Source organism: Podarcis erhardii (assembly GCF_964252035.2).
Source record: "Podarcis erhardii genome assembly, chromosome: 2".
NCBI classification, from domain to species: Eukaryota; Metazoa; Chordata; class Lepidosauria; order Squamata; family Lacertidae; genus Podarcis; species Podarcis erhardii.
Window position 1 is genome coordinate 23,185,701 of NC_138498.1, and position 22,499 is coordinate 23,208,199.

Consider the following 22,499-nt stretch of genomic DNA (forward strand, 5'->3'; position numbering starts at 1 on the left):
GTGGGTTTTAGTGTTCACTCTCAAGCCATACACAGTTCATTGAAAGAAACTACCGGTAATCTTAACCCACCTGTGAGCAGTAAAGGGGAGTTGGGTTCCTGTACCATTAACAACCCCTCTTTTCCTTTTTCAGATTGTAAGCCTAATTCTTATTGCTCTTTGTGAGTTGCGGTGGGAGCTTATTTGACTGAAGAGCACTGTAAAAATGTGGACACGCAGCCTCCACAGCCCACATCTCCTCTGAAATCCTGAGAAGGCACCTCTGCCACCACATGCTGATGATTGGTCCACAGAGAAAGCCCCACAGTTTGAAACCCCAGGGCCTAGAAGCAGCTAACAGCTGCAGAGAAAGCAGCAGTCTTGCATGGGGCCGGATGCAGTATTCAAGAGGTGGGGCCTTGAGTACCTGAACACCTAGCCCAGGCTGTAATGATCCAGGGCATTGGCTTGAAACCGTCTATCAAAAACTTCACTCTTGTGGCCTATCCCCACAACACCTAGTCACTATGGGCCCTACTAAAGCAAACAGTCTAATTGGTCTACATCTAAAAGATATCGAGCATCAGAACAACCTGGCCACTATAAGAAATTCTGTCCTTAGTACGTTCATTTTCCACCTTTCCATTTTGATTCTCTGGCCCCATATCTGCACAAACTTATTATCCCAAAATACAGACGTGCTTTTACACTTGCAAGACTGGGTGTTTTGCCATCTGCGGTACTTGAGGGTCGATTCCAAAAGATCCCACCTGAGAAACGTCTTTGCCCCTGTGGAGATGGTAGCATCGAAACAGTGGCACAAGTCCTCCTGCCTTGCACTTTTTACAAAGACCTGAGGAACGAGATCATCACCCCACTCGTACTAACCGTCCCAGGGTGCTCAACCACTGCCACAATGTCCTTTCTTCTATCAGATCAAAATGAGCAGATAACAGCAAAGGTTGCTAGGTTCACAGCAGGAGCAATCAGAATAAGGGCCACAAACGGACTGCTGATTCAGGACTTTAAATTGTGCTCTTATATCAAATTTCCCTTTCTGCACATATTGTAATGTTTTATTGTTGCTATGGCCATTGGCTAATGCAAATAAAGTTTTATCTATCTATCCAGGGCATTGCTGAGACTGAGATGACTTGTGTGGCCTTTCCTAGCTGCAGGATCACTAGCTGTGCTCCTTGAAACCCATACTTAGACCCCTCTGCATGTTGCTGACGCTGCTTTACCTTGCCTTCTTGTCTGAGTGGGGCTACTGATCTCCCTTTTGCTGGGGCCATCAGCTATCTGCATTAGTGAGCATACCCAGGAAAGCCGCCATTCTGCAAATAATTCTACTATATCGCTTCATCAGATGAAAGACTTTAATATTTCTCAGTCAACTTACCATAAACATGTAGCTGCGCAGGGGCACTCTCCTTGGCAATCCCATTTATCTCAGCTCGACAAACATAGACTCCAGTGTCGCTTACACGGACCTTGGTAACAGTATACACATCTCTGCTTGCCACTACTCTGTCGTCTTTTATGACTGAGAAATGTATTGGCAGTGAGCTGTTAACTCGACATTCAATTTGTAACAAACTGTTTTCATCCCATCTTGTTTGATTATGAACTAGAATTGGCTTGGAAAACAGTTCTGCAAAAGATATGTGGGGAACAAACAAGTTAGATATCTAGAGCCTTCTTACGTGATCCATTTATAATATAATAAATATGCAATCGTTCGATATTGATGGGGCACCTCAGAGGTCTATATAGTCCCAGGCACCTAAAAAAAGCCAAGCCTGGGACTCATGAGATTTCCAGTTCAAGGTCTGGAATTCCTTACATGTGTTAAGATAAAAGCAAAAAGGTAAAGGGACCCCTGACCATTAGGTCCAGTCGTGGCCGACTCTGGGGTTGCTGCGCTCATCTCGCTTTATTGGCCAAGGGAGCTGGCGTACAGCTTCCGGGTCATGTGGCCAGCATGACTAAGCCGCTTCTGGTGAACCAGAGCAGCGCACGGAAACACCGTTTACCTTCCCGCTGGAGCGGTACCTATTTATCTACTTGCACATGACGTGCTTTCGAACTGCTAGGTTGGCAGGAGCAGGGACCGAGCAGCAGGAGTTCACCCCGTCGTGGGGATTCAAACCGCCGACCTTCTGATTGGCAAGTCCTAGGCTCTGTGGTTTAACCCACAGCGCCATTTGCGTCCCATAAGATCAAAGTACCCTCTGCTTATTGAATACAGATGGTATAAACTCAGACTGATCTTGCTTGTATGAAAGTGCCATGTTATATTGCAAGGCATCACTAATTGACAAGTGTTTCAACAAGTTATACGAAAAATGCTGTTTAATGTCACACAGCTCAGTAATGTCACAAATCATGCACAGTATGAACATTCACTTCACAGCTTTCCCTGCCCCTTCCATTTCTAATTTTCAGGAGATGCCATGCCGTGCTGCGTGGAGTCAAGATGATTAATTTTTGCTCTTTTATTACAAATGGACCTGTTCATTCACCTACTCATTTGTTTAGATGACTGTAAAAGTTTTGGTTTTAGTTTGTTCGTTTTTCATTTCACAGTTTACATTTTTTTTTGTCTCCACACAAAGGCACCAAGTACATAATGCAAAACACAGTTGTTTCTAAAACTCTAAAGCACACAAATAAATCAGCAGCTATAACTGAACAGTAATAGCACATCAGACATTAAACATGATTGAAATTCTCCCCTTGCAGCATGGCAAGGCCTGAATCAAATTAGAAGCAGGCCTGACTACATTGCAATTACTCGTAGGTGCCTGCAACTTATGTGAGATTTCTAAAAAGCACTCTTGGGTCTATTGCTTTATTTGAAATAGTCCCTAAACTAGTTGCGTTGTCTGCTAAACCCTTGGGGGGGGGGGGAGTCTTCAGACTTCAGCTGGATAAACAGAACTGATTTATTGGTGGAGATTATACACAACCTTTGGGTTGAACCGCATTGCCTGAACATGGCTGCAGCTTGCCTGAAGGCCAGATTACACATTACACACAAGTACATGGAACTGTGCAATCGGCTACTACCCTTTCCCCCAATTGCAGAGTGAGGAGTGAGGCTTATATTCAGGCCAATACAGTATTCGCCTATATTACTACCCCTCTCTCAGTCACCTTCATCCAAAGCAACTGCGACCAGAACTTTCATCTTTCAGGTTATAAATCTAGATCTTTAGCTATTCCAACCCTGGATACTCATACAAGTCCAGACCTAGTACAAATAAAAGCATTCCATGTGTGTGAATTCGCACAAGTGAGAGAAAGCTCTTACCTGCCACCACAACATTTACTGTGCTGATTTTGGACACACTCCCAAGTTCCACTTTACACATATAATTGCCATTGTCTTCCATTGTGGCTACTTTAGAGTACTGCACAGACGGACCAGACTTTGTGCTGTTAAGAATCGTTTTGTTCTTCTGGATTATCATCTCAATTTTGATTCGATCCTGGTGACGTGCGATGGTTGTACAGTCTACACGCAGGTGATCTCCTTCTGTAATGTTCTGTGGTGGGTGGACGGTTAAGGTGGGAACGGAAAACGGTTCTGCAACAGAAGGGGGGCCGGAACCAATATATATATTTAAACCAAGCCTAAATAAAACAACATGTGCACAGATGGTATAAGATTTACTTTTGGTAGTTTACCATTCATTCCTACACCTGCTTTTGACTAGAAATCCTTTTACACATGCAGGAGTAATTATTTAAATATTTAGGGAGGACAATAAAGGTTAAAAATTGACCAACTTACCAATGACAGTTACAATTCTTTTGTCACTGCGCTCTGATTTCTCAGATCGAGCCCCCAAAGTCTTATGGACCTCGCATTCAAAAAACAAAATGGTGTCCCCCGCATTAATTTGATATTCCAGTTTGGCAAAGTTTTGTATAAATGCATGCCTCTCCCACTGTTGTTCAGGGTCACGCTGGTCGTTTTTATAAAATTTCAAATAAAATGGGGGCTTTTCTTCTGGTGCTTTACAGCTTAAAGACACAGTTTCACCTTCCATCACCTCTGTTTTCTCGGCAGTCAGAATGGGCTTCCTTATTCCTTTTGAAATGAAAGCAAACATGAGATGTTAATCAGAACATGCTTATCTGAGGTACAAACTAGGTGTTACTTTAAATACCCCTTGGATGGGATTGCTGGTACCTTTCTTCTTTAGCTTTTACAGAGAAAGCAGGTGCACTGACGGAGGAAGAGGCGTGCGGGGGGAGCGCACCGCCCCCGGCAGCGCAATCCCAGCGGGGTGTCATCGTGGCTGCCCCCCCCCGCGCTGGGTGCCACCCCCCACCCCCAGAATGCACATCCTGCCCCTACAGACAGCGCTTCATGCCCCCGGGATGCGTGCCAGCTCCGCCCCCACCTGCTCTTCGCCCCCCCCCCCCCGGTGCCAGAGCATGAAGCTCCTTCACTGAGCGGGTGCAGGCACATGGATCTAGACCTCTCCCCATCCCAGTTTCTCACCAAAAAACTGAACTCTCAGTGCAAAGAGCAGCTGGGGGAGATTTTTTTTTTTTTCCAGAAAAGCCTACAAAAAATCTTGGAGTGGGCGACATTGATGTTTTGTAATCAAAACACACAGGTAATCCCAAGCAAAGGATTTGCTTACATGTTTAAAACAGTGCCTCCTGATCATTTTGAAGCAGAACCCTCCTGTAACACACGTCTTTTGGGATCCACTTGCAAATGAATTTTACCTTTCAAGCCCTACTTTCCCCCTTTACAGCAGAAAACACAAGACTATACAGTCAGTTGTAGGACTAGACAAGTTTCTCTTTTATTTTCCATTTTTCATATTAATCTAAGTAAAGATAACACAGCATGTAATGAGTAGAATTTAAACATGACTTATAATAAGGGAGGGAGCAAGCAAGCAAGCCTGTCTCATAAAGGGGTTGCATAGCAGTACTGTTGTGCTATAAATTTGATGAAATCAACAAAGAGACAAAAACACTGGATACAATATAGGGGCCTGATCAGATGTTGCTTCCCCTTATCTGAATAGGCCCCTAAAAAGGTGAGTTTATGTAGACATATTAGTTATTAGTATATCTGGGAAGACGCAGTCGGAAGGTAAGCATTTTTTCCCTGGATCATATTTGTAAATTGAAGAAGGATGGCAGATGATGACTGGAGACAGTGCCTTTTCTGTGATGTCCCAAGTCTTTAATATTTTTTTTAGAAAAATTAATATACTGCTTGATTGGAATAAAACCTCAAAGCAGTTTACAAAAAAAGTAATACATTAAAATTATTGATTAAAGACAGTTAAAAGCAGGCATTCAAAAACATTCCAAACTAATTAATAAGCTAAAAACAGATTTAGACGAATCTAAATTGAAATGTCTGGATAGGTTTACCAGTTGCCCAAACAAAAATATTTTAAGCAGGAAAGAGAAGGCGTAGTGAAGCCATGTGACTGGTTTCAATAGGTGGGGAGTTCCAATGTGTAAGTGCTGCCACACCCAAATACTGGTTTCTTACAAGTGTGGAATGAGCATTATGTGGCACATGTAACAGGGCCAGTTCCACAGATCAGAGTGGTTCGGGTGGTCATATATGGGGTAAGGTGATGCCAGAGAAGCTCATTTGGTGCCTACAGGGCCAGCTCAAAACATTTTGGCACCTGGGGTAAACCGCAAAATCGCACCCCGCTCCCTGCCAGGGAAGAAGGGATGAGTGAAGATCTACATCAGGAACAAGGCAGAGAATAAAGATCAACATCATATGTTGCCCCTGTGGATCCTGCCACCCTAGGCTGTCACCTCACTGTGACTCATAGCCAGCCCTGGATGACTAGGTTTTAGGCACTGAATCAAAACATTTTTTAGTTTCCCAACCTTTTAATGAGTGACATAATCTCTACTTATTTATAGCTGCTGCTACTATTGTTTTATTGATAGTATTCAATGGTATTGACTTTTCTTTGTTGTGATTTTATTTGTAATTACAGTGGTACCTCGGGTTACATACACATCAGGCTACATACGTTTCAGGTTACAGACTCCGCTAACCCAGAACTAGTACCTCAGGTTAAGAACTTTGCTTCAGGATGAGAACAGAATTCGTGCGGCGGCGGCAAGAGGCCCCATTAGCTAAAGTGGTACCTCAGGTTAAGAACAGTTTCAGGTTAAGAACAGACCTCCAGAACAAATTAAGTTCGTAACCTGAGGTACCACTGTACTGATTATGCTTTTATTGTTGGAAGGTCTCTTGATGGGGGGGAAACTTAATACTGAAAGGCAAATAAGAAATACTTTAAACGAGAAGTGGGGAACCAGTGTGGTCCTCCATATGCTGTGGAACTTCAACTCCCATCAGCCCTAGTCAGCATGGCCAATGGTCAAGGAGGATGGTAGTTGTAGTCCTACAACATCTGGAGGGCCATATGTGTAAACAAAAGCAAAAAAGCAAAGAAGGGAGGAAAGGGGGAAATAGCAAAGTTGTTGAGAGAGCAGGGGGAGAGATAGATTGAGAGCAAGGTAGAAATTAGGGGGGGTGAAGCCCAGTTATAAACTGAATTTTAAGCAGTGACAGGACATCCAGGAAGAAACTGCAGGAAGACGTGAAGAAACGATGGTGAGAAATTGAGAGAAAACAGAAGAAGCAGGGGTGGGGGAGCTGAAGGTCAGCTGAGTAAAAATGATATTAATGCTAAGAGACGATATAATGAAACTAAACAGAAAAAGAGTAGAGGACCAAGGAGATAATTGGGAAGGACACCAACAGAGAAATCAAAAGAAAGAGTGTCAGTGGTAGAGGAAACGATTACACAAAGGTAGATTGAGAATGTAGTGGTCAATATTTCATATGCATTAACCAGGTTTGGCCAACATGTGGTCCTCTAGAACTGGTTGAACTACAGCTCCCATCATTCCTGGCCATTGGTCATTCTGGCTGGGGTTGATTGTCCAGGACCACAGATCAGCTACTTCTGATATAAGCAATGGTGCTATTTTAGCATACAGTCATATTAGAGAAAACATAGGGAGGATGAATACGAAGCACTCACCATGTACTTGAACAGCCACAGTACCACTGGCCTTTTTCTTCCCTTCCACATCCAACGCACAGCTATACTCTCCAGAATCAGAAAATCTAGCCGTTGGGATTGTATAATCTGCCCACTCTTGCTCTGATGAACTATTGACCAGAAGCAGTCCATACTTGATAAATGAAAAAGTATAATTCATCTGGAATTGTTCGCTCTTGCTGATGTCCGCAGAGCAGTTGAGGGTGACCGACTCTCCATTATTCACTTCCACAGATGGAGCAGCACGGAGTGTCACGCTATTGATGGTGAACACTGGAAAGGAGGAGAAATGTTAGTGACAATTTATAATCCACTGGCAGAGAGGAGGAGGAGGAGGAGGAATGCCTCTTCTAAGATGGTGCCTTTTGCCAGGGCTCTTGTAAATACAATTAGTCTTGTGACTAATTTGGGTCCAGTAACTTCAGTGGATCCACGCTGAGTGAGAAGAGCACTGGGTGCAACCTTCAGGCACCTCACCATCCTTGTGACTCTCCTCTAGGTACATTCTAGTTTGCCAATATCCTTCTAAACTGTGGTGCCGTCCACAATGGGACATAGTAAAGGTAAAGGTAAAGGGACCCCTGACCATCAGGTCCAGTCGTGGCCGACTCTGGGGTTGCGGCGCTCATCTCGCTTTATTGGCCGAGGGAGCCGGCGTACAGCTTCCAGGTCATGTGGCCAGCATGACTAAGCCACTTCTGGCGAACCAGAGCCGTGCACAGAAACGCCGTTTACCTTCCTGCTGGAGCGGTACCTATTTATCTACTTTCATCTGGACGTGCTTTCGAACTGCTAGGTTGGCAGGAGCAGGGACCGAGCAACAGGAGCTCACCCCGTCGTGGGGATTCGAACCACCGACCTTCTGATCGGCAAGTCCTAGGCTCTGTGGCCACAGCGCCACCCGCGTCCCATGGGACACAGTACTCCCAAATAAAGAGTCACCAGACAGTTGTTTTAGAAGGGGTGCTTTCCTCATCCAGTCAAAAGTACGACACCTTCTTCCATCCCAACAGAAGCAGTGGATGGGACTGGAGAATTATAGGTGTCAAAAGCTCCTTTTCCCCCTCTCAGGCTGCCCCAGGTGCCAAGTTATTTCGCTATCTTTATGGAGTCCATGATGGCTAAAGGAGAAACAAACTTTGCCCAGCTAGCTGGGGCAGCAGCATGCGATTGGTTGGTACACATACCCTCTATGCAGGAGCAGAAAGCAGGATAAGGAGTTAAGTAATAACAATAACAATAACAATAAATATATTGTATCCCACCCATCTGACTGGGTTGCTCCAGTCAGTATAAAGCAGGCATAGGCAAACTTGGCCCTCCAGAAGTTTTGGGACTACAACTCCCATGATCCCTAGCTAACAGGACCAGTGGTCAGGGATGATGGGAATTGTAGTCACAAAACATCTGGAGGGCCGAGTTTGCCTATGCCTGGTATAAAGTACAAAGTATAAAGGAACACATCCAAACAGAAAACATGTTTCAAAATCCAAAACTGGGCTGCCTTCAGATGTCTGTGAAAAGTCATATGATTGTTAGTCCTTTTGACAATAATAAATATCACTGACTTATAGAGTAGCCTTGATTATGAAGAAGATGATGGTGAAAGTTTAGGAGAAGCACTGCAAGGTTTCCTTTCCTTTCAGTGAGAGCACATTTTGCAGTACTTACTAAAATCACAAGAAGAAACCCCATCAGTGTTGGCAGGTCTGCCGGCTCCTGAAAATACCCTTGTTCAAGCATTCCCGTAACTGAATTTTTGATGTTATTGTTTTAACTGTTGTTGTTTTTTTAAAAAAACTGTTTTGTTTTAATTATCATGCTCTTTAAATTTTTGCTTTATTTTATATTTTGGTTAAGGGGTTTTTAGCACCCAATGGAACTGTTATTGTGTATTTCCTTTTTCTAATTTTAATATTAAAAATATTGATTTATTGCATTTTCATTATGTTTCATTGAGTTTGTAGTTGGAAGCCATTTTGGCATATCAGTGATAATTTAACAAATAAATCACAAATCTACACCAGTGCACAACGGAAACAAATGGACTTCTAGAACAGGCAACATTGCTGATCCTGTTTCTGATTTTTGCAATGGTCATGTGGATTCCTGTATCCCAGTGCTTCCTGACACTATTTTGCTTTCTCTCCCAATACCTGAAAGGACTCACCTTCCAAAGATGGGTAGCAGGTTTTGGGGGGAGAGTTTTTCCCAGCTTTGGTGCTGCTCAGGTTCGCTACCTTTTCGCAATTTATTGATCAAAGAAATTTATTTATTCCAGATTCACCATTTCTCCAAAGCCTTTTTAGTTATCAGATTTTCCATGGAAATTGTAAATAATGTGGGAAAGCATTTTGATGAGAATGATGTTTTGTAGATGCTGCACAAAATGTGAAAGCACAAGCAGCACTAAGTTCACAATAAACTGCCATGCAGGAGTGATCAGCAACTGAACTTTGTAAAACAGGGTTGGGTGAGCTAAGGTACTCCATAGTAGATGCACATAAATTGTGCCGTAAGTCTCACTATGTTCAGTGGGACTTATTTCATAGTAAGGGTATTTAGGATTGCAGCCTAAAACTGGTATAAAATTTCATTCTTAATCAACAGATTATCTAGTAGCTGCAGCAGGTCCACAAAACGATGCATTTCCTCTCTGGGGTTGTGATCAGCCTGATAATAGCTTGCTTCCCTTATCTACAAAATTAAGGCTCTGCCTCAGAATCTTTTGTCTCAGAGCCTTCACACTCATGCACAAAGCAAACTCCTTGCAAACTCACAGCACTGTAGAAGGTAAAGTGCTGCTGACTTTTGTGATGAAACCTCTGGCAGCAATTCACTGAGCTATTATAATGTCATTTATTCTATGAACTAAGTTGTATAATGTTTGGTTTTGACTTCTTTAAGGGAAAGTTGTTAGTTTGCCTGGAACTCAAAACTCGTATTTATTTTTCTATTAAATTTATATGCCACCCTTCCTCCCAAAGGAGCCCGGCCTGTCATCAACAAGAAGGGATAAAACAATAAAAAAGGTATTTAACACACATATTGGGCCTAGGAACGGTGAGGAAATAATGATAGGCTGAGGGCTTGGAAGCTAAGGAAGAAGTACTCCAGGAATGTAAGGAAGATTATAAGTAGAGACAAAATGGATAAAGGAAGGCAGTGCTGAAGTAGGCAGTGCTGTAAGATGAAGGCACCTTAGGGAAGACTAATTGCAAGGCAAAAATCTGAGTAAAACAAGAGCAGAGAAGATAAGTAGTTGAGGCAGTGCTGTAGTTATTGGGGGTGGGTAGCTGGGATTTTTGCCCCAGATGAAGCCTCCAGAAGGGTTCCATTGAGGCTCCCAGCCCCCCTCTCTCTGTGTACGCAAATGGGTGTAGGGGTGCCAAACTGGGTCTTTGACCCGGGTGAAATAAAGCCTAGTTTTGCCCATAGTTGAGGAAAGGAAGACCTAGTGAAGAGGGTGGTTGAGAATTTTGCTACCACTTGGCAGAGATTGGGGGTGCTCATAGAATTGTAGAGTTAGAAGGGACCACAAGGATCACCTTGTTCAACCCCATGGAATGCAGGGATCTTTTTTGCCCAACACAGGGCTCGAAACCACAACCCTGAGATTAAGAGTCTCATGCTCTACTGACTGAGCAATGCACAACTTTTATAACAGTATAAATCGGAGGTGGGGTGTAGGGAAACCTACATTTTAGAGCAAAAAGGGTAGGTAAGTGGGATGTATGATAAAACTCTGGTTTACTTCCCCAAAGCGCTTCCCAATTGTTACATTTCCAACTAGACTCTCATCCAGGCAGTGAACCCAGCTGAGAAAAAAAGTACTTTGGTATGTGTGTGTAGAGGGAGAGGGTTGCAGTTCCATCAAAATCAGCAGTAGGCACAACGATGATTTAGCTCTTCTCTAAAAACCCGAATCCTCCTTCTTTCTATGTCATTGAGCCTGGCCAAGTTTAAATGAACAAGTTGGCTGCTGTTACATGTCATTTCAGTCTTCATTTCAGAGGGCAAAAGTTATCAATGACTGCTGTCATTTATTTTGAATAGTGTATCTAAATAAAAAAAAACAGTAGAATTTGCCAAGTAGAAGCAAAATTCAAGGGGTTCCAGGAGCTCACCCACGGTTGTGTTTGCATTGGGAAAATTGAGGCACAGCAGAGGATAGCGTCTTTAAGAACTATGGTTTATTTTACACATATTTACACCTAAAGTCCTCATTGCAGGGAGTGCAGAACATTATACCCCAAGGATGTCTCTCATTGCCCCTTTCATAAATTGAAAAATGTCTAAACTGCACCTTTTGCACACCATCTGCAAGTTAAACCTAATATCAATACAACATTTCAAAAAAATCAAAACACCACAATAAAACCATAGAAACAACAACAACTGATCTAAGCAGCTAAGGCTATATGGTACATTTTTAAAGCCTGGGCAAATAAAAGCATCTTAATCTGGTGCCAAAATAATGCAGTGTCCGTGTCCGTCTTACTCCCTTTGAAATATATTTATTGTCATTGTTAGCAGCCCAAACACTTACAAGGTTTAACTTCAATGTACTGTGATAAAACTGAAAAGGAACCCACTGAATTGATGGTAAACTGAATAGGCTAGGAGCTGCTCTTTTATTGTGTAATCTCGTATTTTAATAACTAGCACGTTCTCTGTTATTTTGCGTGTCATTGTGATAACCTTTGGAACAAGACATAATGTTGATGGTGCCATTGTAGGCAATGCCTTAAATCAGGCCCACATCCCATAGGCCCATCTTTCCTGACTTCCAGCGGCCTGCTGGTGGAATTCTAAATGACTTGTGATTCTTTTCACTTCCTTGCAGGTGACCCTGCGTTTTAGCACTTGACCAGCAAAATGAGTAGGCACACAGGTCACCTGGTCACAGTCTTCCCAACTATGGTGAGAAGTGCTGAAATCCTATTTAAATGTCTAAATCTACTGCATTTATACAAATGATTCTATGCATATTTTATGTAAATCTGTGCCCTCCTTTTGCCTCTTCTTTGGGTGACCTGTTTCCTCTTTTTATTGTGACGAGGTGAAAATGGCTACCCTATAGGGCTCTCCAAGGCCAATCAAACATGGAAGAGGAAGGAAAGAATTGCTGCATTACATCTTCTGCATTGCCAGTGTGGTGTAGTGGTTAAGAGCGGTAGTCTCGTAATCTGGGGAACCGGGTTTGCGTCTCCGCTCCTCCACATGCAGCTGCTGGGTGACCTTGGGCCAGTCACACTTCTTTGAAGTCTCTCAGCCCCACTCACCTCACAGAGTGTTTGTTGTGGGGGAGGAAGGGAAAGGAGAATGTTAGCCGCTTTGAGATTCCTTAAAGGGGGTGAAAGGCGGGGTATCAAATCCAAACTCTTCTTCTTCCCCTTCTCTTTGGATTTACGGTGTGGTTGGCCACTGGTGGCATCATTTGCAACCTGCTGCAAACAGCCAACCGGTACCAGTATGTGAACTGTTGGGAGTATTCATGTTTTTGAGTTACTCCTTCTGAACTCAGCAAGGAGTATTGGTGGGGTGTGGAGAGAGGACAAAAAAGTAAAGGGGAACTGGCACATGGCTCGGAAAGTCCTTCAGGTGGTGAAAAAGAGAAAAGGGGAGTAGCTGAAAGGTGGGGTGCAGACCTGTGGTGATGTGCACTGGAGAATGAAAGTTTGAATGTGCACTGGGGAGAGAAGGATGGGGAGAGTTCAAAGAGAGGAGGTAAAAGATAAGAGTATGATACAGCAGACAGAGAGATGATTTATGGGGAAGAGGTTAAGGAGAGAACACAGCAGGGAGTTTTTTGAACTACCGTATAACAAAATGGTACCCCTTATTTAGTTTGTGGTTGCAGGTTTGGAGAATGATGTTGCAGCACCAACACTGAGGTAAGATTCAGCTTCTGCTACAAACCATTTCTGTATGTGGGGTGGAGGGGCACAGCATTTTGTCCTTGGGCTGAAGGAGGAACCTATCTTTGGCCAGCCTTGGGTATACGGCTAAAGTTCCCCTTCGGTGAAGTATTACGATTCAGGCCGATAATTACACTGACCATTTTGGATTATCACATGTGACCTCAATCAGCAGATATCACATACCCATAAACTAGATAGATAGAAAGAGGCATATATAAGTCTATGCGTCCTGTCGAAAAATTCATAGAACTCATTTGAACTTCTACCAGAACAAAGTTCTTCTGTTACATACATACAAATCTAGAGCAACCAATGTTTCTCTACTTAACCCCATAAGTCTTTAGACTGCAAAAACATGCAATTTAAAAAGTTGGAGACTTACCATTACTTTGAGCTTTCAGCGTGCAGCCTGGAAAAGCAAAAGGAACATTGTAAAAAAAAAAAAAGTATAAAAGTAAGGGTTTTGTTTTGCTTTTTTGCTTTTTTACAAAAAATTGAGATGCTCAGCCCTTAACTTACAGTGCAAGAAGATTAGCAGCAAAACACAATACATCTCGTCATCGGAAAGCAGACATGAGACTCCAAAATGAAGAAATTGTCATTAGTTCTGGTAGCTCCCTCCTTCAAGGACCTTCAGTTATGAAGAACTTTCAGTTTATTTTCTGAAAGTAAAAGGTCTGGCAGTGCAGTTTCACTGTAGAAGTGAGCAGCTATGTTTTCCAGGACCCTAACACCAACTGGCTAGATATTGGTCAAGTAATCATTCCCATTACTGGAAACTGGAAGTGGCAAACAATGAGGATCTCTCTGCTGCAAACAGGCAGATTACTGCTCAGGAAATGACAGGCCTTTTCCTGAGGGAGTCAGTGAACGCATTTGCTTTGTTCAGTTTCTTAAGGTATATGGAAAACAAGAAGTACCAGTGACATTTTTCCGGTGACTCTGTTCATTAGTTTACAATCACTCTTCAACTGTTTAAAGTTAGCAATGTTCTTTTTATTTCATTTCATTTCCCAAGGAATAATACACTGGATACTCATGTTATATATACAATACAGTATTGTATAAAGTTTTCTTAGAAGTAACATATAGCTCAGCTATATATGCTGTTTTTGAAGCCAGTTGTTACATGAAACGGGGTGGAACTTTATAGGGAGCAATAACCAATAATGCTTTCAGTAGTGGTGCTAAGAATAGTCTTTGCTCTAACTTTTTGAAATTAAATCATGAAGATGTGCAATGTCTTGTTGTTTTTTAGTGTGAATGCATACAAATTGAAAGGAACACCAGCAATTTGCTATGTCCTAGACTAAAAGAAGAGTACATAGGGTTTCAAAAATGTTAAGCTTAGCAAGTGGAAACCCCAGTATCTTTTGTTTCCCTCCACACTCTCTCCCACACCCAGCATATGGCCTGGATCAAGACATGTTTGTTTTAGCTGAAGTCAATTTTTCCACAGGCTCTGCTAATCGGAGTTTGTGTACTATCACTCCCCGGTTACTTCACAACCGTTTGCAACGTCTGCGTGCAAAGTTTATATACAGCCTCTTCAAATTCATGACATGTCTCCAAAATCTACCCTATTTGAATGAAACTAAGACACAAAAAAAGACAAAAGGGGAAGAGGAGGTAAAAATAAGAGATCACACATAAGAGATATGTGTTCTATTTTATGGGTCAGTGGGATAAATCCTTAAAACTACGGAACGGGTGGGATGGGAAAGAAATCAATATTTTTAAAAGCAACATTGGTCTCCTGTGCTCTCAAAAGCAAAGCAAACCGAAAAAGTGCTACTGTGATAGGAATTTTGAGGTCTTAGATATATGGTAATGTTCATAAGCGTACCAACCAAGCATGTACATAGATCAGCACAGGAAGACCGACCTGGAACCATTTTGATTCCTAAACCGAGCAAATGTTTTCTCTGCAAGGTCAAAGTGGGAAAGCCTCCCCACTGTCTTTTCCTTCACAAATCCTGTCTTAAGGGTATTGTGTTTGAATAGGGTGTGAGCCTGTGACATGGCCCAGGAACTAAGTATTTATCATTACAAAAGACTGGCCAGGCTACCTAGGCAATCCAATCAAGTAACCTGCCAGACAGGAGATAAACAACGACAAGAGGAAAACAACATTCAAATTTCTGTTTTAAGACCGCCTTTTCTGTGATGTAGGTATGATGTATCTGAGGGGTGGTCTTAGGTTACACCCCTTCTGTGATGTATGTATGATGTTTCTGGGGGTGGTCTTGATCTACAAGGTGGCAATTTCAAAAGTCTTTATAAGGCCTTGCACGCCATTGTTCTGGGTTCCTCCTCCTCTCCTGCAGGTGCAACAGATCAATAAAGATCAAGCTTACTAGCTGTTTTGCTTCTCAATATTCTCTGACTGGCCTCTGTTACTCTCTCCTACCAATAGGGAACCTATGTAAGGACTGTATATGGGCTCTTGGATAACCCAAAAGGGAAAAAGGGCAATTTTTGTTTACAACACTACCCTGGAAGATCTTACCACTTGGGGAAGTGCAAAACAGTATTTGAGCCTAGTTTGCACCCAACTTTAAACATATGTAAGTGTTTGGTTCCTCTCTCCTCCTGATTGTGCTGGGTCAGGGAAAAACCAAGCCTGACTCTAACTTATTTTCTGATAAGTGAACTCAGGCTCATACTTCATTTCTCTCCAAAAAAAACCACAAGTGGAAGCCTAGCTACATTCCTGACTTACCGCTCATGGTTCACTTGGAGGAAAGTAACCAACAAGCCAACAGCAAGCCAGAATTATAGACATAGAATTGCTTTTGCAGAAGAACCTGGTGGTGGCATGTGTGTTTCAATTTTTTTGATATATATTCACATTGGTTAGGTTAGGATAGAAATACAAATGCCTAAATGCATACAACTCACGAAATCCAGAAGGCCTCAAGATACCCGTTCGACCCACCCTACAAAAATACTCCTGCCTCTTGGTTCAAGAGAAGGTGGTTAATAAGTAAACTTTGGAGAAAGAGAAAAGAATGGGCTACAAACTCAAAAGGCGCCCCATTAAGAGTTGAAAAATCAATATAGTTTTAAGCTGTAATGTACATTAGCCCTTGGCAGTATAAATCAAGGAAGTCTCACAAAGCATGGCCTTTGTTCTCATAGCCTTCCGTGTTTACATAAAGTGTCCTTTGTTTCTCTTGTGCTGAGTGGGAAGTGTTCTGCCCAAATCCATAAGTTCAGGTGTAATCTGTGCTAGAGTCTTTCTGTTACACATATTTCTGTGGCATTTTGCAACAGGAAGCAGGAAGGAAATATTATGGGTAACAAGGTCTAGCAAAGTACCCTAGTCACAATTTTACAATAAAAAAGTAACACAGTAGCCATAGCAATAAACAACCAGGAAGCAACTTTTGGAGGCTTGTTAGCATGATGTTTGTTCCTTATCCTGATTTTCTTTAAATATACTTATCACACAGCTTTGAAACACTGGCCACATGCCATTCTATCTCTACACAGTGAGGCAGAAGTAAAGGAACAGGCACAGACCACCCCCACTCAGGGACAGAGGGAGAGAGCGCCATACAGTGGTTAGAGCAGGGGTAGCCAACATGGTGCTTTCCAGAGGCTGCTGGACTCCAAATCCCATTATGCACAACTGGCATAGGGCTTATGCACACTTACCTTTTCCTCCACGCTTTTCAAGCACGGTTCACGCTTTAAAGATCTGTGTCTGAACACACACATACACACACACACCCCGGAGCTTTCCCCACGAAAACCTGCTCTTTAAAGCTTATTCAGAGCAAATGGCAATCCACTCAAGGGCAAAACAAGGGGGCACTCAGACACACAAGTGTGGACCTGTGCCTGGAAAAGCAGGGCAATAGGTAAGTGTGGATAAGATAAATAGTTCAACAACATATGGAGGGCACTAGATTGGCTTCTCCTGCCTACCCAGCAGTTTGAAAGCACGTCAAAGTGCAAGTAGATAAATAGGTACCACTCTGGTGGGAATGTAAACGGTGTTTCCGTGCACTGCTCTGGTTCACCAGAAGCGGCTTAGTCATGCGGGCCACATGACCCAGAAGCTGTACGCCGGCTCCCTCGGCCAGTAAAGTGAGATGAGCGCGGCAACCCCAGAGTCGGCCACGACTGGACCTAATGATCAGGGGTCCCTTTACCTAGATTGGCTTCCCCTGGCTTAGAGTGTTTAACTAGTGTCCATCCAAATTTTCACTTAGCTATATATCTCACTGAGTGATCTGGGGCCAGTCACTACCTCTCAGCTTAGTCTACTTCACAGGGTTGTTGTGACAACAAAATGGGGAAATAGTACGTTATTTTTATTATTATATTTATTTAATTCATATATAATTTACTATATTAATTTACTTTTCATTCTTGTGCTTGTTACCAGTGGGGAAAAGTTACTGATTTTTGTTCTTCATGCTTGAAGTGAAGTGTCATTGGAAGAGGTAATTGTGCGCTCCCTGTATGTATTTCCCTTTCTTTCTGGTGTCTGCGACATTAGGATCAGTTCCAGATTTCCCCACTCTTTTTTGCCTGGATTAAAAAAAAAAAGTGGGGATTTTACAGATTAAAATCTACACCTATTCTGTGTTATTCAATATTTGTTATATAGAAGGATTAGTTTAGTTTTCTTATTTGAGCAATTTTTAAATAGTTCAGAACTACATATAGAATTGACATTTTATTTACTACATTTGTACCCCACCTCCAAAGAACTCAAAATAGTATAAAAACTACTTTATATATAAAGTAAATTAATATATAAGTAGTTTTTATACTATTTTGAGTTCTTTGGAGGTGGGGTACAAATGTAGTAAATAAAATGTCAATTCTATATGTAGTTCTGAACTATTTAAAAATTGCTCAAATAAGAAAACTAAACTAATCCTTCTATATAACAAATATTGAATAACACAGAATAGGTGTAGATTTTAATCTGTAAAATCCCCACTTTTTTTTTTAATCCAGGCAAAAAAGAGTGGGGAAATCTGGAACTGATCCTAATGTCGCAGACACCAGAAAGAAAGGGAAATACATACAGGGAGCGCACAATTACCTCTTCCAATGACACTTCACTTCAAGCATGAAGAACAAAAATCAGTAACTTTTCCCCACTGGTAACAAGCACAAGAATGAAAAGTATTTAAAAACAATACAGATTGAGGAATGCCAGTTTCCCCAAAGCCGCTAACCTGCTGCGTGAAAACAATCGAGTACGAATCATCAGCTGGAAGCCTGAATGAGATCCGGCAGGGAAAGTTGTGCTGTTAACAAGGATTCCTGATCTGTCACCTTTAACATGTCTGCTCCAGACCATGGCTGGAGATCATGGTCACTTCCACCCGACATTGTCCTCACAACACTGAAATTGTAAATATTGGATCAAAAAGGTGGGAGGGAAATTGGATGGTGTCTTCGATAAGGATGACATTTTGTAGATCCTGTACAACTTCCACAAATGGAAATTCACAATAAGCTGCCTTTAGAGGCACCCCATGAAGAGTTGAGCGCCCAGAGTTCCAGCCAGGGAGGGAGGGAGAACGATGATGTTGTGGAACCAGCTGGAAGGATGTTGGCAGAGCTTGCTTCCTTTGACTTTGCCCTGCTCAGCAACCCCACTGTAATGCAAACCAGCTTCTGAACCTGATGCACAGGATCACTTGTCTCCAGAACCTCCAGAGCTGTAAGAGACTAAAGGTGAAGAAGAGCAACAAAACTTCAGCATCCTTGCTTTTTACCTTTGTTATCCCTGGACTAGTAAAGTAACGGAGCTCAAGGCTTTTCTCTTTTGTAAACTGTTTTGCGCTTACAATAAAGAGTAACAGAGGACTCGCTTTGCCTAGTAACTACAGGTGGTTCATCACTAGGGATGATAGAAAATGATTTCCATTCCTGCTTCTATCCACCTGTTCTTCTGCAGCTCAGTTTCTGCCAAATACATTTGTCTCATCGTCCAATATTTTACTTAACTTACATGGATTAGCCTAACTATTCCCTGTTCACTAATTGCCCTTTTACTCACGAGGAAGGCTCATGGCACATGCAATATCATAGCTAATGGAACATGCAATATCATAGCTAGAATGGTCCCATGCGTGAGATGGACTAATGGGGCATGCATTCAGTGCCGGATTTACGTATAAGCTAAACAAGCTATAGCTTAGATCCCCACTCTCTTGGGGGCCCCCAAAAATGTAAAGGAAAAAAACCTGTACATTTCCAAAATATAAGATAAAAAACAAATAAAATAAAGCCTACATATAGCAACAGTCTTTTGTGTTGTGTAAGCTCCTATGATATAGGTAATGGGACCTGCCTGCTAGCCTGCTCCCTAAATTGTCACTGGTTTGCTAATTTCTATATATAGGGTGCCTACATTCTGCACGTGCAAATGGCTTTAGATACTGTACCTATTAGGTCCATAAATTACCATATAGCATATATTCAACACAAAACACAGTGACAATTTGTTGTTGACAAAGGACAGCTGGACACATTACCTTCAGTAGCTTAGGACCTCATCAAACCTAAATCCGGCCCTGCATGCATTACCCACATCCCTTGAAATAACAAAGGTCTCCCTTCTCTCTGATCCTCTGACTTTGGTTGAAGTTTTGTTCTGTAAAGTAAGAGTCTCGAGTTTTACTCCTCTTGTGTCTACTTTTCACATCTAAAATCATTCTAAGGACCACAATAAGAGGCTCATCTAGTCCAGAATACTATTCTCCCTGTAGCCAACCAGATATCTATGGGAAGTCTGAAAGTAGAACCTAAGTGCAACAGGACTCTCTGCACTCCTGATCTTGTATAGCAACTAGTATCCAGAGGCACACTGCCTTTGACACTGGAGATGAAATATTGCCATTGTGGCTAGCAGATAATGATAGCCTTCTTCTTCATTATCAGTGACATACATTCAGTCTTGCAGAGGCCACACTTGGATCTTCCAAAGTATGAGAGTGAAGTCAATAGCTCCTGTTTCCCACTGGGCCAGGTCACAGTGTTTATCTCCTGTGAACTTGCTGTAGCAGTGTCCGTTCTTCCTTATCTACATGGCTGCCTTCCAACATGCTTATTCCTCTTGCTAACTCCGGACCCGATACAAATATGCTGCATACAAACTGCCCAGTGTTCTTTGGGTGTGGAAAACCTGGTGCCACAGCAGGAGTTTAATCTTTCTCTTTGGAAGCCTGCGTCATACGGGTTCTGTGTGCAGCCCTTCTACCAACCACGGGGCCATTGTTAGTTGGATGTTGTGACTGGAACAGCAGCAGGGACTTCATCGGTCAGCAACATTGTCGTTTAGATCAGGCTGTGTGACTGTGATGCAGCCAAAGGATGTGATGCAACACTTTTAAGTCCAGTTTTACCTAGAATGTTTCAAGCATGTCTTTAGCACCATGTTTTCAATCATTGGTCTTTTTTATTATTATTCACTTTTTCCAATCAGTACAAACACCAAACTAAAAAGACATGTACAATAAAAAACCACAGTAACAATAATAGCACAAACTGACAACACAAACTTGATACAGTACTATCCCTAAATCATTGGTCTTTGAAAATGCTTGGTTTTGGCTGGATCACACTTGAAGGTACTCTACTGCTACTGAAGGCACAGTGGTCACAGAGGCACTCAAATGCCTTCTACCAGCTGAGGCTGGTAGCCCAGCTATGCTCTTATCTAGACAGGAATGACCTGGCTCCAGTAATCTATGCTCTAGTAACCTCTAGACTGGATTACTGCAATGTGCTATGAAGATGACTCAGAAACTGCAGCTCATACAGAATGTGGAAGCCAGACTGCTAAGCAAAGTGGTTTGACACAGTTGTACTAGCTGCCTATACATTTCTGCATTCAATGAAAGCACTGATTTTAACCTACAAAATATTACCTCGTTCAGGACTCCGCAATCTAATGGACTGCCTCACCCGATAAGCCTCTTCCAAGTTGAACCAGACCATACCTAGATCTTGTATCCACTATCCCTCTGAATCAGACCAAAGCAGCTGGAGGAGGAAGAGGACAGAGGGTGAAGAAAGAGCTGAGAGTGGAGGGAGGGGGAAGGCTTTTCTGATCCTTTGGACTCCATGGGAAACCTGCTGTACCTGGAACTGGGGGTGCAGAGTACAGCTGAATGGGACATAAACGTGGGCAGCCTGAAGAAGTACCATCCACCTTGGTTCTGTCCATAAAGAGCAAGTCAAGAATGAGAGACTAGGGTGATGTCCATGATTTCCAGGAACTCTTTTCATTGTGTGACTTATGGGTGAGCTGAAAGGTTGCTTGTCCCTAATGGGTGTACAGTCGTACCTTGGTTCTCAAAGGTAATCCATTCCGGAAGTCTGTTTGACTTCCGAAAACATTCAAAAACCAAGGCGCGGCTTCCGATTGGCTGCAGGAGCATCCTGCACTTAATTGGAAGCTGTGGAAGGTGCATCAGAAGTTCGGCTTCCAAAGAACATTCGAAAACCAGAACTGCCACTTCCAGGTTTTCGGCATTCGGGAGCCAAAACGAACGCGTTCCAAGGTGTTTGAGAACCAAGGTATGGCTGTATGTTGTCTGGGAGGAAGCAAGATCTGTTTTTCTCAGGCAAAGTGTTATTCAAGAGGTATCAGAAGGATATGTTTCAAAATTGATGAATGACTACTATAGAGAGATAAAAGAGGATTTACTCAACTCGACTGTTTTCAGGACAGGTTGTAACAATGTATAAACGCCATGACAGAAATTGGTAATTGAACAGTTGATGTGTAGGGAGAAGGGATGAATGTATTTTGAAATGATACTTGACACCAGTCAAGCTTGCAAAAATCTATCATTTGCCTGATGATAAATGTTGGAAATGTAAAGAGACTGAAGGTACATTCTTTCACCTTTGGTGGACGTGCCCAAGGATTAAGACTTTCTGGGAGATGTTCTATAATGAAATGAAAAAGGTATTTAAATATACCTTTCAGAAGAAACCAGAGGCCTTTCTCCTGGGCATGGTCGGCCAATTGGTGCCAAAGAAGGACAGAACTTTCTTTATGTATGCAACAACAGCAGCAAGAATACTCATTGCGAAGTATTGGAAGACACAAGATTTACCCACCCGGGAAGAATGGCAGATAAAAGTGATGGACTATATGGAACTGGCGGAAATGACTGGCAGAATCCGAGACCAAGGGGAAGAGTCGGTGGAAGAAGATTGGAAAAAATTTAAAGTTTATTTACAGAAACATTGCAAAATTAGGGAATGTTAGAAGGATGTTGGAATGAAGTAATGTGGTTTTAGCAGAAATGATATAAAGGACTAGGTAAAAATTGATTTTTTTAATTGGTGAAAGACAAGAATGTAAAATTACAGTATATTAAGATAAATTATTAGGATAAAAACAAAGCTGGAAAGGATTTGCTGAAATATCTAATTGAACTAGAATACAAAAAAGGGAGGTGTGAGGAGGTCAAGAAAATAAGCAAAGGAAAGAAAGTTATATAAAGGTATGATTTGTTTTTTT

The 22,499-nt window shown here is 42.2% G+C and overlaps 1 protein-coding gene across 4 annotated transcripts in view; it reads right to left on the reverse strand.

The window, feature by feature from the left end:
- PECAM1 (platelet and endothelial cell adhesion molecule 1) overlaps positions 1–13,786 on the reverse strand; it is a 44,204-nt gene extending 30,418 nt beyond the window's left edge. For all 4 annotated transcript variants that reach the window (XM_081849636.1, XM_081849635.1, XM_081849634.1 and 1 more), the window contains exons 1-6: positions 13,508–13,786; positions 13,371–13,397; positions 7,044–7,337; positions 3,779–4,078; positions 3,296–3,571; positions 1,382–1,633 (exon numbers count right to left, since the gene is read on the reverse strand). In XM_081849636.1, the coding sequence (XP_081705762.1) occupies positions 1,382–1,633; positions 3,296–3,571; positions 3,779–4,078; positions 7,044–7,337; positions 13,371–13,397; positions 13,508–13,541 (1,183 nt within the window). In that variant the 5' untranslated portion in view covers positions 13,542–13,786. The remainder of the gene's footprint in view (positions 1–1,381; positions 1,634–3,295; positions 3,572–3,778; positions 4,079–7,043; positions 7,338–13,370; positions 13,398–13,507) is intronic.
- Positions 13,787–22,499: the final 8,713 nt, after the last annotated feature.